The following is an 18,570-nucleotide window of genomic DNA, read 5'->3' on the forward strand; positions in this document are numbered from 1 at the left end:
CCTATCTCTAGATTGAATTTTCAGCAAGGTAAAATTGAATATAATTGAGCTACAGAATCAAAGCCTTTTCGTCCCAACACAAATCTCAGTTCTAAGTATATCATGTTACAAGGATGTGCATAAAAGAAAAAAGAAATTTTTGAGTTGATGCCATTCGACACTTGAATGCTAGGGCAGAGAACTAGGCAAGTCTTTTGATGCATGCTATATACTTGTCCTTTCATGTGCAATGGAAAGTATTCTGGGAGACTTTGTTTTTGGAAATCTTCAATAAATTGGTTCTTTAGCTGGTTTTTGCATTTAACCTTTGTGCTTTATTTCCAGCAGCGTACTCCAGTGCAGATTGTATTACCCAGAATGGTTATAGCACACAGAAGGAGGCTATTGGGGCTGTCATATCCATGTGCAAGAGCAATGCAGCTAGCCCCACTCTCCTGCCCTATCTGTGTAGCCCTCCAAATGTTTTCACTTCTCCATCTCCGCCCTCTATTTATAAAGCCCAGGATCCCATATGCCTTTTTAACCACTTTCTCAACCTGTCCTCCCACCTTCAACAATTTGAGAATATCCACACCTCGGTTTCTCTCTCCTGCATCCTTGTTCGAATTGTACCTTTTAATTTATATTGCCTCTCCTTGTTCTTTTTACTAAAATGTATCATTTTGCACTTCTCTGCATTAAATTTCATTGCCACATGTCTGCTCATTCCACCAGCTTGTTTATACTTATAGAGAGTAAGATGAAGCAGGAACAGGGGGTGTATGACAGATGTCAAGTTGATAATACAACTGAGTGCCAGGCTGACTAGAAAGTTCAGAGGGGCCCTGAAAATGGAAATAAGAGATGCAGAGAAGAGACTGGCAACTAACATAAAGGGGAATCCAAAAGTCTACTATAGGCATTTAGTGGTTAGTGGAAACGGTTAGCAAATTCTGCTTTGTCTGTCCCTTGATGCAGAGCTCGATACACGCATAGGGAAAGCAACTACCACCTATGACTGACACGTAAAACGTGCATGGGATAACGCCAACCTGATGGTTTATAAGGCCTGTCTTCTCAGCACTTTGCTGTATGGCTGTGAAACATGGGGGACTTACAGCTATCAGGAAAAGAAGTTCAGTAATTTCCATCTTCGCTGTCTGCTGCACATTATTCGTATATCCTGGCAGAACAAAATCGCAAGTACAGCGGTCTTCTCAAAGGCAGAGCTCCAATGTGTTTTGGCACTAATCGAACAGAGGTGGCTTCGGTGGATCAGACACGTTCGCATACACAAGGATCTTCTGTATGGTAAGGTAGCCGAGCCAGACGACCAGTGGGGTGCACAAAGCTCCGCTTCAAGAATGCTTGCACATGTGGCATGAAGGCCCTAAACATCAGCTATTGTACCTGGGAGTAACTAGCTGCCAAATGAAGGAACTGGCGACACATCCTGTGGACTGGCGTACACTACCTCAACGATCAGTGGCTACAGCAGTTTGGCAGCAGGTACCAACACTTAAAAAAAAAAAGCAACTTTCACTGTCACTTGGCAGCTTCGCATGCGGCACTCGTGGCAGAACCTGCTTCTCAAAGATTGGCCTTCACATCCATCAGCAAAGATGCACCAAGAGAAGACACCATATAAATGGATTGTTTGCTGCGTGTCCATCTTTCGTAGATGGAAGGATGCCAACGTTATAGGCATATAAATAGTAATAGGATAGAGGATGGGTAGTGCCGATTAAGGACTAAAAGGGGATCAATGCATGGAGGCAGAGGGCATGACTGAAGTGCTAAATGAGTATTTTGCATCTGTCTTCATGGAAGATGATTCTGCTAAAGTCATAGTGAAGGAAGAGGTAGGTGAGATACTATATGCGCTAAATATTGATAAAGTAGATATTAGAAAGGTTGGAAGGACAGGAAGCGATGCAACCGAGGGAAGTAAAGGTGGAAATTGCCAAGGTATTGGCCATGGTCTTCCAATCCTCCTTGGATATAGGGGTGGCTCCAGTGGACTGGGAAAATAGGTTTAAAGGTAACATGGTAGATAAGCAGTGGCAGGCATTTAAGGAAATATTTCATAATGATATATATCTTTGAGACAGAAAGGCTGTACTAGAACGATGCACCATCCGTGGCTAACTAAGGATATTAAGGATGGTGTCAAATTGAAAGAAAAGACGTATGTTGCTTTGAAGATTAGTGGTAAGCCAGAAGATTGGGAAAATTTTAGAAATCAGCAAAGGATGACTTAAAGAGGGAGAAATTAGAATGAGAGTAAACTAAGGGACCAACGTTTACTTTAGCTACTCTCTTCCTTTTTATATACTTGTTATGCTCTTACTGTCAGCTTAGCCTCAGTGGTGGGAAAGCTTATAGAAACTATAATCCGGAACAAAATTAACAGCCGCATGGACAAGGGTGGATTAATTAAGGAAAGCCGCTACGGACTTCCAAAAGGCATTTGATAAAGTACCACAAAATAGGCTAGTCAGCCAAATTGAGACCCATGGAGTAAAAGGGACAATGGTGGCATGGATACGAAGTTGGCTGAGTGACAGGAAACAGAGTAATGGTAAATGTTTTTTTTTGGACTGGAGGAAGTAGTGTTTCCCTGGGGTTAGTACTAGGACCACTAGTTTCTTGATATGTTAATGACTTAGACATGGATGTACAGAGCACAATTTCAAAATTTGCAGATGACACAAAACTTAATCGTTCCAGCACCCAACCTGAAAATTAGCTCTGTCAGGAATTACTTCTGCACCAAGCAAAAAACACTTGTTACTGTCTATATATAGTTGCAAGCGACACTACTGCAGTCAGGAGATATTTTTCCAGGAATGCAGGAATATGAGGGAGACTGGACTGCAGGTTGTCGGATACTAAACTATCAAGAAGGGTCACACAACTAATTCGGTGGTGACCACCTTAATTAATTTTACTTCATAATAGTGTTACAATATAGGAGTTATGAGTATCAGTTTGATTTAGTTGGTAGCACTGTTGCCTCTGAACCAGGAGGAAGTCAAATAAGATATTAAACCATCTACTCTTTTCCCATGGTTCTGTTGATGTAAAGATCAGATATCACTGTGCAGACGAGAGCAGGAATTTTCTTTTATTCAGCTTTGATATGTATATATGTAGAACTGGTCTGGCAGGTGCATGTGGTTTTCTTTGACTTAAGTTGCAGCATTTCCCAATTACTTAATTCTGAAGCCTTAACCAAAATAAATTGTGTAATCAGGTTTGATTAATTTATGTATTGAGTTGTTCATTAGCCACATGGGTCTGATTAATCCCAAATGCCCCAGTAGACTGACCAGTCTATTCAAGACCGCATACTGAAGTGAATACAAAGTTCAAAGAAATATTTTTTTAACAACTGACCTAATAGAATTGAGGAAAAAAATCTTTAAATGTTATGCCACATTGCAAGTAAGTCCTGTTAGAATATCTGATGCAGAGCTAAGAATCTCTTTTTTTTTTGTTTCTTTTCCCATTCCAGACAAAGTATTGTGACATTGTGTACAATTATGAATACTACATCAGCCTTATTACACTTAAAATTTGCAATAACAACTCTAAATATCAGATATTACTCTGTCATTTTTTTCCAGCCTATTAGCCATCTTTCCTGTAGGATTTATGTGTTCTCTAAATTGTAGTCCCAGTTATGACAATCTTGGTCCTGGCATTTTTACCCTCAAAGTCCAGGCAACTCAGTCCTATTTGCATTTATATTTCTTACTTGCAGGTTTGTCATGTTACAATTTTGTGGGCCTAGTGGCTTGTAAAGGACTGTTTTTAGGGACTGTTCCCTCATTAGCGGATACATTTTATATCAGAACGTCTTTTAATTAGAGAAACTTGTGATTTATGCAAGTTAATGGAAATGTAGGAATTTAAATATGGCCCACAGAGTTCCACAGTAAGCACCTATCGAGTCCACAAGGACAAAATGTCGTGGTTTAGCGTCTATTTCCATCCTCTTTATATTTTTCTAAAATGTAAAGCTGTCAATGCTTCTGAGTCAGAAGGCCACTGTTTGAAGCAGATAGTTGAGCACATCATCCAGGTGACAATTTGGTGCTGCATTTTTGGAGGTGCCATCCTTCATATAAGACTTTAAACCGAGGCTCCCTTAACCTGTTCAGGTGAATTTAAAAGATCACATGGCACTATTCAAAGAAGAGTAGGATATTCTGCCAGTGTGAAGGTCAGTATTTATCGCACACGCCACACCAGTAAAAACAGGTTCTCTGAAGAAGGGTTACTGACCTGAAATGTTAACTCTGCTTCTCTCTCTCTACAGATGCTGCCAGACCTGCTGAGTATTTCCAACATTTCTTGTTTTTAAAACAGATTCTCTGTTCATTTATCCCTTTATTCTTTATGGGACTTGCTTTGTGCAAATCGGCAACTTTATTTCCGAATATTAAAACAGTAACTACATTTTTAAATGTCATCCATTGGTTCATTCTAAGAATATGATAGGTGTTATATCAGCACAAGTTTATTTGCTTTTTTTACATTTATCTGTAAGAATTGTATTGCCACATATATGGCCACACACTATAATGCATTTTGTTGAAATCTTCCACACTGTTTGCAATATCTCTAATTTGCTATTTTTAAATTTTGGTGATCCCTCTGTGCCCTTTTTCAAACTATGTATGTATATGGAAAGCCCTGTGAAATAATAACAGTGAAGTTGTACTATAAGAATATCCAGTATCTCAAAACTTTTAACATTTTTGAAGCTTCCCTGTGCAAAGGCAGTGTCTTTTTGGCTTTCGAGAGCTGGAAATTGTCAAATAAATCCTACGTTCTGATTTAACTTTGGTAACATCATTGGTCTAAAGGTGTCAAAAATATTTTCCACCTGAGGCAAGCATCATATTTTTTTTTAGCTTTAACAAAATTCCACTGGTCTGGAAGATTTCAAATACCTTCAACCTGAGGCAAGCCCCATATTTTGACCTTTAAAACTGCTGGCCTGCCAAGTTCTGGTTGTTAAATTAACTTGTCATGACTTTGTCAGAGTTGATGCAGTAGACATACTGCCTGCTCTCCATTGAAGAAATATTATCAATTGCATTGAGTTATATAGTAATTAATCCGTTAGAAGTAAAATTTATTTTCATGTGGACCGAGCTAAATGAAAATGCACAAGAGCCACCTATATGTTTCTGAAATGTATATTTTTATTTTTTGCAGTGGGTCAAGATTGGTAAACATGCAGTTGGTGGTTGCATTATTTTGTTGTTGTGGTTCTTTGGACTCACGCTTTGCGGACCCTTGAGGTAAATTTTTTTTAATTATTTACTGAAAATATAGTTTTGTCATACTGTAATTGTGATTAGGGTGATGGAATACTCCTGCAGCTCAAACAACACTTAATAAGTTCAACACCATCCAGGACGAAGCAGCCTGCTTGATTGGCACCCCATACACTACCTTCAACATTCACTTCCTCCACCACCAGAGCACCATGGCCACAGTGTGTACCATCTACAAGATGTACTGCAGCAAATTTCCAAGGTTCCTTCAACACCTTCCAGGGCATTGATGGCAAAGGAGTAAATAGTTATAGAACAGAAGTTCAAAAAGATGGTTAAATATAAAGTGAGAGGAAATCCTGCTAAAAATGAGTTAAACTGTCTGTAACAGCAACGCACACAGTGTCTGTAATAAAACAGAAGCTGGAGGCAATCGTGCATTGGGAGGAACCAGACATGGCTACAGAAAAGTCAGGACTGGGAATTAAACATTGCAGGGTATAACCTACTTAGAAAAAATAAAAATGGAAAAAGGGGAGGTGGAATAGCTATACTTATTTGAGATAACAATGGTAGTAGAAAAAAGGGATGCAGCTGTCAGCAAGGAAAAAATAGAATCTGTATGAATAGAGATAAAAGATAAATCACATGAATAAGTGTAGCCTACAGACCACCTAATAGTGGGAGAGAGGTGGAAGAAGAAATATGTAGACAAATTAGGAAACTGAGTAAAAAAACATAGAATAATAATCATGGTGAATTTCGACTGCTCTGATATTAATTGGACAGAAGAGATAGGTAAAGGGGAGAAGGGAGTGGCGTTCCTACAGGACTTCTTTCTAGCCCAATATGTAAAAAGTCCAATAAGAAAAGATTTGCTATTGGATCTAGTAAACCAAAGCAGGTAAGAGAAGTGAAAGTAGGGGAACATCTAGTTGATAGTGACCACAATATAATACACTTTAAGATGATAGAGAAGGATATAAGTGTGGTGAAAACCAGGTTAATAGATTGGTGAAAAGCTGATTTTTGAGGGGCTGAGAATAGAACTTGGGGAAATAAAATGGGCAACAATATTGGCAAACAAGGATGTAAACAACAATGGGAAACATTTAAAACAGTGTTCAACAGAGTGAAGGAAAAATATATTGCACTAAAAGGAAAGAAAGAACTAAACACTAATGAGACTCCATGGATGAATAAAGACACGAGGGGACAATTGAGGGTAAGGAAAGGGGCATACATTAAATACATAGACAGAAGAAGAGTGCACGATGAGAGAGAATGCAAAGAGATTTGGAGAGAAAAATTTTTTTTAAAAGGCTAAGAGGAACTATCAAATTAAATTATCAAGGAACATAAAACAAAATAATGTAATATTTTACAAGCCCATCAATAAAAAGGGAAGGCTGGGATGGGACTAGGGCCATTAAGGGATAGACAGGATAATACCACAAATAACAATAAGAGAGATGGCAGAAATGTTAATTATTTCACTTCAGTATTTACCAGGGAGGTGGAACAGGTGGACATTACATTGGATGGTGAGATAAGTGCATTAAAAATTTTTCAAAAGGATGTAATTCCAGACCCACGACGTCTACCGCCCAGAAGTTCAAGGGCAGCAGGCATGTGGGAACACCACCTGCAAGTTCCCATCCAAGTCTCTCAGCATCCTGATTTGGATTTGTATTGCCATTCCTTCACTGTTGTTGAGTCAAAATCCTGGAACCCTCTCCCTAATAGCACTGGTTGGTGTACCTACATCACATGGAGTGCCGTGTTTTAAGAAGGCGGCTCACCATAACCTTCTCAAGGGCAATTGGGGAAGGACAGTAAATGCTGGCCTTGCCAGTGACGCACAAATCCCATGAATGAATAAATTTTTTAAAAAAATAATGCTGGTTATGTCCTGGTCTCCGCCACATAATTGAGAGAAGCAGTGTATGCAGGACAGATTTTTTCTGTGTGAATTGAGAGTCATCATTGGGTATATTGTTGGTTGTCTTTGGTGGACTGTTCAGAACAAGGTTAAGGGAAGCCTGGGAGCAACAAAATGGAAGACAAAGAAATTTAAATGAGAGAACCTGTAGTGGCAGATTTTGCATTTCATATACAATTATTTAAATTTAAAATTCAATTTAAAAGTTGTCATAGTTAAGGATGGTAATGTAGAAGTTTGAATTACTTCTCTAATGACTCTGTGAATAATGCATGATACAAGTAAGTGCATTTGGCTCATTTCGGGTTAGAAAACCATAGGTTTGAATTTATGCACTGTCACTTGAATCCGCTGAGCTTAACCAGCTAATTGTATCAGTTATTAGCTGCATTTTTAGATGAAGCACCCATCTTTTGAAACACAGCACATTCTGTTGTATAGCTTCTGAAAGGTAGATTTCAATGCTGCTTTTAGCAATTGAATACAATTGTGACCTATTAACTCAAGGTCTTAATTCATATTCTTAGACATTAGAATTAAAGCCTGAGTTTTCCACTTCTCCAGTTGCCAATGTATGATTTCCTTCCCATTCATTTTAATGAAGAGGAAAATTGTGAACTTGTAGTGCAAAATTGGGAAACTGCAGCCATTGTCTGCTGTTTTGAAATACTGTAGTTCTATAAGAATACAGCAAAGTTGTTAAATTAGAATTTCTCCTAGTTTTGTGACTTTTGATACATTTTATTTTTCCAAGTTACTTCTCCCCAGCCCCTGACTCTAGGTCTTCTTATGCCATGCATCTATCCCTGCCCTAGGAGGCTGACTTGCTGGCAGGTTTTTGCAAATGTGTCTTGTTTACCAGGACACAAGGGAATATGCAAGTGCTGTTTTTAGTTTGACGTGGGTTGACTTGCATTTCTAAACTTTGAGGAAGTGCTCTTGCATTCTTTTGCTGCTTTCCTATGATAATCCAGTTGAAATCACAAGCTTTATCTTTTTGGAAAATTATATGAACGTGAATCTGTTCCACTGCTCTGTGTTGTGTAGAACCATAGAAAAATGACACAGAAGGAGGCCATTCAGCCCATCATGTCCATGCCAACCGAAAAAACTAGTTGCCCAATCTAGTCCCACCTTCCAGCACCTAGTCCATAGCCTTGCAGCTTACAGCACTTCAAGTGCGTGGCCAGGTACCTTTTAAATGAGTTGAGGGTGTCTGCCACCACCAGCATTCCTGGCAGTGAATTCCAGACACCCACCACTCTTTGGGATGAAAAAGTTTTTCCTCATGTCCCCTCTAATCTTTCTACCGATCACCTTAAGTCTGTGCCCCCTGGTAATTGACCTCTCCGCTAGGGGAAACTGGTCCTCCTGTCGACTGTATCAAGGCCCCTCATAATTTTGTACACCTCAATTAAGTCACCCCTCAGCCTCCTCTGTTCTAAGGAAAACAATCCTCGCCAATCCAATCTTTCCTCATAGCTGCAACTTTCAAGCCCTGGCAACAATCTTGTAAATCTCCTTCGTACTCTCTCCAGAGCAATTATGTCCTTCCTGTAATGTGGTGACCAGAACTGTACGCAATACTCCAGCTGTGGCCTAACCAGCATTTTATACAGTTCCAGCATTACATCCTTGCTTTGTTTTTTATACCTTGGCCAATAAAGGAAAGCATTCCATATGCCGCCTTTACCAGTCTAGCTACGTGTCCTGCCACCTTCAGGGTCCTATGGACATACACTCCAAGGTCTCGCACTTCTTCTACCCCTGTCAATATCCTCCCATTTATTGTCTATTCCCTCGCTTTATTTGCCCTCCCCAAGTGCATTACCTCACATTCAATACTTCAGAAAGCCGAGAGGAATATTGAAAGTGGAGAGGTGAAATCAAAAAGGAAATTAGGAAAGCTAAGAGAGGGCATGAAAGAATATTGGCAAGTAAAGTCAAGGTGAACCCAAAGATGTTTTATCAATACATTAAGAGTAAGAGGATAACTAAAGAGAGAGTAGGGCCCATAAAAGACCAAACAGGTAACCTATGTGTAGGAGCAGAAGATATTGGTATGGTTCTTAATGAATACTTTGCGTCTGTCTTCACAAAAGAGGGGGACGATGCAGATATCGTAGTTAAGGAGGAAGAGCGTGAAGTATTGGATGTGATAAACATGGGGAGAGAGGAAGTATTAATGGGATTAGCATACTTGAAAGTTGATAAATCACCAGGGCCAGATGAAATGTATCCTAGGCTGTTAAAAGAAACAAGAGAAGAAATAGCAGAGGGTCTGACCATCATTTTTCAGTCCTCACTGGATACAGGTGTGGTGCCGGAGGATTGGAGAAATGCTAACATTGTACCTCTGTTTAAAAAGGGAGCGAAGGATAGACCGAATAATTACAGGCAATTCAGTCTAACCTCAGTAGTGGGCAAATTATTGAAATCTTTTCTGAGAGACAGGATAAACTGTCACTTAGAAAGGCACAGATTAATCAAGGATAGTCAGCATGAATTTGTTAAGGGAAGATCTTATTTGAACAACTTGATGGAGTTTTTTGAAGAAGTAACAAGAAAGATAGATGAGGGTAGTGCAGTTGATGTGGTCGACATGGATTTTAGCAAGGCTTTTGACAAGGTCCCACATGGCTGACTGGTTAAAAATATAAAATCCCATGGGATCCAGGGAAATGCAGCAAGGTAGACACAAAATTGGCTCAGTGGCAGGAATTGTTGATGGCTGTTTTAGCAATTGGAGGGCTGTTTCCATGGCGTTCTGCAGGACTCAGTACTGGATCGTCTGCTTTTTGTGATGTATATTAACGATTTGGATGTAAATGTAGGGGCCATGATCAAGACGTTTGCGGACGACACAAAGATTGGCCGTGTGGTAGATAGTGAGGAGGATAGCAGTCGGCTGCAAGAAGATATTGATGTTCTGGTCAGATGGGCAGAAAAGTGGCAAATGGAATTCAACTTGGAGAAGTGTGAGGTGATGCATTTGGGGAGGTCAAACAAGGCGAAGGAATTCACGATTAATGGAAAAATACTGAGAAGTGTAGAGGAAGTAAGGGACCTTGAAGTGAATGTCCACAGATCCCTGAAGGTAGCAGGACAGGTCAATAAGGTAGTTAAGAAGACATATGGAATCCTTTCCTTTATTAGCCAAGGTGTAGAATGCAAGAGCAGGGAGGTTATGCTGGAATTGTATAAATCATTGGTTAGGCCACAACTTGAGTACTGTGTGCAGTTCTGATCACCTCATTTCAGAAAGGATGTAATTGCACTAGAGAGGGTACTGAAGCGATTTACAAGGATGTTGCCAGGGCTGGAAAAATGCAGCTATGAGGAAAGATTGGATAGGCTTTTAGTGTACATTAATGATTTAGACTTGAATGTAGGAGGTATGATCAGTAAGTTCGCAGATGCCACGAAAATTGTTGGTATCATAAATAGTGAGGAGGAAAGCCTTAGATTACAGGATGATATAGATGGGCTGGTAAGATGGGCAAAGCAGTGACAAATGGAATTTAATCCTGAGAAGTGTGAGGTCTTGCATTTTGGGAGGACTAACAAGACAAGGGAATATACAATGGATGGTAGGACTCTAGCACATACAGAGGGTCAGAGGGACCTTGGTGTACTTGTCCATAGATCACTGAAGGCAGCAGCACAGGTAGATAAGGTGGTTAGGAAGGCATATGGGATACTTGCCTTTATTAGCCGAGGCTTAGAATATAAGAGCAGCGAGGTTATGATGGAGCTGTATAAAACACTAGTTTGGCCACAGCTGGGATATAGTGTACAGTTCTGGTTACCACACTATAGGAAGGGCTGAGACATTTCAGCTTTGAAGAGAGACTGGATAGGCAAGGGTTGGTTTCCTTAGAGCAGAGAAGGCTGAGGGGGGACCTGATTGAGGTATACAAAATTATATGGGGCATTGATAGGATAGATAGGAAGAAACTTTTTCCTTTAGCGGAGGTTGCCATAACTAGGGGGCATAGATTTAAGGTAAGGGGCAGGAGGTTTAGAGGAGACCTGAGGAAAACATTTTTCCCCCAGAATCTGGAACACATGGCCTGAAGGGGTGCTAGAGGCAGGAACCCTCACAACATTTAAGAAGTAAATAGATGAGCACTTGAAACGCTATGGGACAAGTGCTGGAAAATGGGATTAGAATAGATGGGCCGAAGGGCCTGTTTCCGTGCTGTATAACTCTATAACTCTAGGCTGGGATTGTCCTGCTTGGAACAGAGCAGGCTGAGGGGAGATCTGATTGAAATGTACAAAATTTTGAGGGGCTTGGATAGAGTGGAGGTGACGGGCCTATTTACCTTAGCAGAGATATCAGTGACTAGGGAGCATAGATTTAAAGTGATTAGTAGAAAGATTAGAGGGGAGATAAGGAAAATGTTTTTCACCCAGAGGTTGGTGGGGGTCTGGAACTCACTACCTGAAAGGATAGTTGAGGCAGAAACCCTCAACTCATTCAAAAGGAATCTGGATATGCACCTAAAGTGCTGTAAACTGCAGGGCTACGGACCAGATGCTGGAAGGTGAGATTAGAATAGGTGGATTGTTTTTCGGCTGGTACAGACACGATGGGCCAAGTGGTCTCTTTCTGTGCCTTAAACTTTCTATGATTCTCTGGATTGAATTCCATTTGCCACTTTTCCGCCCACTCAACCAAACCATTGATATCATTCTGGAGTCTACGGCTTTCCTCTTCACTATCAACTACACAGCCAATTTTTGTGTCATCAGCAAATTTCCCAATCATGCCTCCCACATTTAAGTCCACATCATTATTGTATACCACAAACAGCAAGGAACCCAACACTGAGCCCTGTGGACGCCACTGGAAACAGCTTTCCATTCGCAAAAACATTCGTTGACTACTATCCTTTTGTTTCCCGTCACTGAGCCAATTTTGGATCCAACCTGCCACAACCCTGTATCCCATGGGCTTTCATTTTACTGACCAGCCTGCCCACTGTGTGGGCGGCACAGTGGCGCAGTGGTTAGCACCGCAGCCTCACAGCTCCAGGGACCCGGGTTCGATTCCGGGTACTGCCTGTGTGGAGTTTGCAAGTTCTCCCTGTGTCTGCGTAGGTTTTCTCCGGGTGCTCCGGTTTCCTCCCACAAGCCAAAAGACTTGCAGGTTGATAGGTAAATTGGCCATTATAAATTGTCACTAGTATAGGTAGGTGGTAGGGAAATATAGGGACAGGTGGGGATGTTTGGTAGGAATATGGGATTCGTGTAGGATTGGTATAAATGGGTGGTTGTTCGGCACAGACTCGGTGGGCCGAAGGGCCTGTTTCAGTGCTGTATCTCTAATCTAATCTAATCCATGTGGGTCTTGTCAAATGCCTTACTAAAATTCATGTAGACCACATCCACTACACTCCCCTCATCAATTCTCCTTGTTGCTTCCTCAAAAAACTCAATTCAGTTAGTAAGACATGACCTTCCCCTAACAAATCCATGCTGACTATCCCTGTTTAATCCCTGCCTTTTTAAGTGTCAGTTTATCCTGTCCCTCAGAATTGATTCTAGCAATTTACTCACCACCGAGGTCAGACTGACTGGTATAACAGGTATTGGTGTGATGTTCTACTGCTGTGTTCTGATCTTAATGAAAGATTTAGAATATCAAAAATGTGCACCCTTTTTTATTTTCTCTTGACAGAACAATACTTCTATTTGAACATAGTGACATTGTTGTTGTTTCACTGCTTGGTGTGCTGTTTACCAGCTCTGATGGAGGCCCAGCAAAGGTACTGTGCATCACTAACTAATACATAGAGAATATTGTCCTTGTAAGTTTAGGGTATAAATGCTGTAACTTTTTAGATAAATTTGATAAGATAAGTATAGAATGTTACTTATAATGATGGTAATACTTAGTGATTTTTTTTCAGTTTGTTAAAATTATCTTTTCATAAACAGAAAATATACTAGAAAATAGATCTTTCGGCCCTGGAGTTTATTTTAACTGAGCAAAAGTATTTGTAGTGTGTGTTTTTTTTATTATTCGTTCATGAGGCATGGGTATTTGAACTACTTACTTTATAAAATTAATTACATTTAAGACAAAAAAAAGTGGAGAACTGTTATTTTTGGTATATTTGACTATTTTACTGCTGGGAACAAATAATTGGGTCTGAAAAATATGTTTTAGTCAAATGACAAGAAAAATTACTTAAATTAATTTAGCTGCCATTTTGAAACAATTCTAATCGTCCAGTGATGGGTGTCAATAAAACCTGTTTTCTGAATTACATGTTTATTGACGCATGCAAACGTTTACATCATTTAACTCAATAAATGGTCAGTGATCACGCTAAGTTAGGCCTGTGAAAAAAATAATTGCCACATCTGTTATTGGTAAGAATGAATTCTGCACGGTATATCTGTATGAAAACTGTGAACTAATTTATTTCAGTTCAAGTAGAGTCATAGAGAGATACAGCACTGAAACAGGCCCTTCGGCCCACCGAGTCTGTGCCGACCAACAACCACCCATTTATACCAACCCTACATTAATCCCATATTCCCTACCACCTACCTACACTAGGGGCAATTTACAATGTCCAATTTACCTACCAACCTGCAAGTCTTTGGCTGTGGGAGGAAACCGGAGCACCTGGCGGAAACCCACGCAGTCACAGGGAGAACTTGCAAACTCCACACAGGCAGTACCCAGAACCGAACCCGGGTCGCTGGAGCTGTGAGGCTGCGGTGCTAGCCACTGTGCCGCCCAAGAACTGAACCCGGGACGCCGGAGCTGTGAGGCTGCGGTGCTAACCACTGTGCCACCAAGAAGTATATATACATGATTTCAATGAATTGACCTTCTTTGAGCAGTTATCATTCATAACTGTTTAGCAACCTGGACTAAATATAGAATAATGGATAAGTAAAATTGGATTATGAGAGATTCCTAAATTATTAAATCCTTGAAATCTTATTGGCTAGTGTTGGACAAGTTCAGTAGTTGCATCTTAATTAGATCATTGTCTATCCACCAATGATCATAATACTATAGTGTATAATGCTATAATATGAGACCTCAAATTGATTGTGATGCTATGGTTTATACTTTAATTAGCATCCCATCTATTCATTCAACATGAATAATTTTCATTACAAACACATGTAGCATAATCAGATGGCTCCTATAGTGTGCGAACAAAGGATAAGCAATGCTTCATTCAAACATTGCAGTTGTATTATTGCCTTTACTCTGTCCTATACTTTTATAATGCTAATATGTATATGTTTCATTTTCTTCATTCCATTTGGATATTTCAGTATGAGTTATACAGCACAGAAACAGGCCCTTCGGCCCATTGTGTCTGTGCCGGCCATCAAGCCAAGCACCTATCTATTTTAATCCCATTTTCCAGCACTTGGCTCGTAGCCTTGTATGCTATGGCGTTTCAAGTACTCATCTAAATACTTCTTAAATGTTGTGAGGGTTCTTGCCTCTACCACCTCTTCAGGCAGTGTGTTCCAGATTCCATCCACCCTCTGGGTGACTGTCTTTGCTCAAATTCCCTCTAAACCTCCTGCTCGAGCTTCCTTATTGGATGGAGCCAATTAAAAACTGTGTGAATCATCAATTGCATGTTTAACAGTTAGGTATTGTGCGTTATTTCTGCAGCAAGATACATTTGGTTCTTCATTGCTTTAGTAGTCGAGGGAGGAGAACCCTTTTTTGGAATAGTGCCATAGGGATCATATTTTAACATCTCATTCAAAGGATTAAACTTTTGGCTGCAGCGCACTTCCAATCCTGCACTGGGTTCTATTATACATTCACTCCTCATTATCTTCTGACCAAGAGGTGAGCATGCTGGCAGCTGAACAAATAACATAAATTAACTGGGTGTTTAATGCATTATAATTCAGCAACAACTTGTGTTTTATATAGAAAATGTCCCAAGGCATTTCAGAGGTGTTAATCAAAAAGAAGAGATATTTGGAAGGATGGCCAAAAGCTTGGTCAAAGACATGATTTTAGGGAGGGCCTTAAAGTGAGAGGGAGCGGGAGGAAGGGATTTAGGGAAGGAATTCCAAAGAATGGGGCTTCAGTGACAGAAGTCATGACCAAGCATGGAAGAAACACCTGAGGGTAGCAAGTACGCAAAATGTACTCTGGGTGGGGGACTTCAATGTCCGTCACCAAGAGTGGCTCGGTAGCACCACTACTGACTAAGCTGGCCGAGTCCTAAAAGATATAGCTGCCAGACTGGGTCTGCGGCAGGTGGTGAAGGAACCAACAAGAGGGAAAAACCTACTGGACCTCATCCTCACCAATTGGTACACATCGGTACCAATGACATAGGCAGGAAGAGTGATGAGGTCCTGCAGGGGGAGTTTAGGGAGTTAGGTAGTAAGTTTAAAAAAAAAACAGGACCTCTAGGGTTGTAATCTCTGGATTACTCCCTGTGCCACGTGCCAGTGAGGCTAGAAATGGGAAGATAGTGCAGCTAAACGCGTGGCTGAGCAGCTGGTAGAGAAGGGAGGGTTTCCGATATCTGGACCATTGGGCTCTCTTAAGGGACAGATGGGATCTGTACAAGAAGGACGGGTTGCATCTAAACTGGAAGGGCACTAATATCCTGGCTGCAAAGTTTGCTAGCATCACTCGGGAGGGTTTAAACGAGTGTGGCAGAGGGGTGGGAACCAGAGCAGTAGGACAGCTACTGAAATAAATGAGGAGGACATAGTAAATAAGGCCAGTAGGACTAAGAGGAAGAGCAGGCAGGGAGATGTTGCTGAGCACAGCGGGACTGGTGGTCTGAAGTGCATTTGTTTCAATGCGAGAAGTATAACAGGTAAGGCAGATGAACATAGAGCTTGGATTAGTACTTGGAAATATGTTGTTGCTATTACAGAGACTTGGTTGAGGGAAGGGCAGGATTGACAGCTAAATGTTCCAGGCTTTAGAAGCTTCAGGCGGGATAGAGGGGGATGTAAAAGGGGTGGGGGAGTTGCATTACTGGTTAAGGAGAATATCACAGCTGTACTGCGGGAGGATACCTCAGGGGTCATGCAGCGAGGCAATATGGGTGGAGCTCAGGAATAGGAAGGGTGCAGTCACGATGTTGGGGGTTTACTACAGGCCTCCCAACAGCCAGCGGGAGGTAGAGGAGCAAATATGTAGAAAGATTTTGGAAAGATGTAAAGGTAACAGGGTTGTGGTGGTGGGTGATTTTAACTTCCCCAATATTGACTGGGACTCACTTAGTGCTAGGGGCTTGGATGGGGCAGATTTTGTGAGGAGCATCCAGGAGGACTTCTTGAAACAGTATGTAGATAGTCCAACTAGGGATGGGGCCATTCTAGACCTGGTATTGGGGAATGAGCCCAGCCAGGTGGTCGAAGTTTCAGTGGGGGAGCAGTGACCATAATTCCATAAGTTTTAAGGTACTTGTGGATAAGGATAAGAGTAGTCCTTGGGTGAAGGTGCTAAATTGGGGGAAGGCTAATTATAACAATATTAGGCAGGAACTGAAGAATTTAGATTGGGGGCGGCTGTTTGAGGGTAAATCGACATCTGACAAGTGGGAGTCTTTCAAACATCAGCTGATTAGAATCCAGGACCAGCATGTTCCTGTGAGGAAGAAAGACAAGTTTGGCAAGTTTCGGGAAGCTTGGATAACACGGGATATTGTGAGCCGAGTCAAAAAGAAAAAGGAAGCATTTGTAAGGGCTGGAAGGCTAGGAACAGATGAAGCACTTGAGGAATATAAAGACAGTAGGAAGGAACTTAAGCATGGAATTAGGAGGGCTAAAAGGGGTCATGAAAAGTCATTGGCAAGTAGGATTAAGGAAAATCCCAAGGCTTTTTATACGTATATAAAGAGCCAGAGGGTAACCAGGGAAAGCGTTGGCCCACTCAAGGACAGAGAAGGGAATCTATGTGTGGAGCCAGAGGAAATGGGCGAGGTGCTAAATGAGTATTTTGCATCAGTATTCACCAAGGAGAAGGACTTGGTGGATGATGAGCCTAGGGAAGGGAGTGCAGATAGTCTCCGTCATCTCATTATCAAAAAGGAGGAGGTGTTGAGTGTCTTGCAAAGCATTAAGGTAGATAAGTCCCCAGGGCCTGATGGGATCTACCCTAGAATACTGAGGGAGGCAAGGGCAGAAATTGCTGGGGCCTTGACAGAAATCTTTGCATCCTCATTGGCTACAGGTGAGGTCCCAGAGGACTGGAGAATAGCCAATGTTGTGCCTTTGTTTAAGAAGGGTGGCAAGGATAATCCAGGAAATTATAGGCTGGTGAGCCTTACGTCAGTGGTAGGGAAACTATTAGAGAGGATTATTTGGGACGGGATTTACTCCCATTTGGAAACAAACGAACTTATTAGCGAGAGACAGCATGGTTTTGTGAAGGGGAGGTCGTGTCTTACTAATTTGATTGAGTTTTTTGAGGAAGTGACGAAGATGATTGATGAAGGAAGGGCAGTGGATGTTATCTATATGGACTTTAGTAAAGCCTTTGACAAGGTCCCGCATGGCATCAGTGGATGGGTGTTTTTCTGAATGGAGGGATGTGACTAGTGGTGTTCCGCAGGGATCAGTGCTGGGACCTTTGCTGTTTGTAGTATATATAAATGATTTGGAGGAAAATGTAGCTGGTCTGATTAGTAAGTTTGCGGACGACACAAAGGTTGGTGGAGTTGCGGATAATGATGAGGATTGTCAGAGGATACAGCAGGATATAGATCGGTTGGAGACTTGGGCGGAGAAATGGCAGATGGAGTTTAATCCGGACAAATGTGAGGTAATACATTTTGGAAGGTCTAATGCAGGTGGGAGGTATACAGTAAATGGCAGAACCCTTAGGAGTGTTGACAGGCAGAGAGATCTGGGCGTACAGGTCCACAGGTCACAAAGTGGCAACGCAGGTGGATAAGGTAGTCAAGAAGGCATACGGCATGCTTGCCTTCATCGGTCGGGGCATAGAGTATAAACATTGGCAAGTCATGTTGCAGCTACACAGAACCTTAGTTAGGCCACGCTTAGAATATTTCGTGCAATTCTGGTCGCCACACTACCAGAAGGACGTGGAGGCTTTGGAGAGGGTACAGAGGAGGTTTACCAGGATGTTGCCTGGTCTGGAGGGCATTAGCTATGAGGAGAGGTTGGAAAAACTCGGATTGTTTTCACTGGAACGACGGTGGTGGAGGGGCGACATGACAGAGGTTTACAAAGTTATGAGCGGCATGGACAGAGTGGATAGTCAGAAGCTTTTTCCCAGGGTGGAAGAGTCAGTTACTAGGGGACATAGGTTTAAGGTGCGAGGGGCAAAGTTTAGAGGGGATGTGCAAGGCAAGTTTTTTACAC

The 18,570-nt window shown here is 41.5% G+C and overlaps 1 protein-coding gene across 1 annotated transcript in view; it reads left to right on the forward strand.

The window, feature by feature from the left end:
• Nucleotides 1-18,570, forward strand: part of slc30a5 (solute carrier family 30 member 5) — an 82,261-nt gene that overhangs the window by 21,058 nt on the left and 42,633 nt on the right. Inside the window, exons 4-5 of the mRNA XM_068029444.1 lie at nt 5,209-5,294; nt 12,899-12,986. Coding sequence (XP_067885545.1) covers nt 5,209-5,294; nt 12,899-12,986 — 174 coding nt within the window. The remainder of the gene's footprint in view (nt 1-5,208; nt 5,295-12,898; nt 12,987-18,570) is intronic.

Source organism: Heterodontus francisci, chromosome 4 (genome assembly GCF_036365525.1).
Source record: "Heterodontus francisci isolate sHetFra1 chromosome 4, sHetFra1.hap1, whole genome shotgun sequence".
Taxonomy (NCBI): domain Eukaryota; kingdom Metazoa; phylum Chordata; class Chondrichthyes; order Heterodontiformes; family Heterodontidae; genus Heterodontus; species Heterodontus francisci.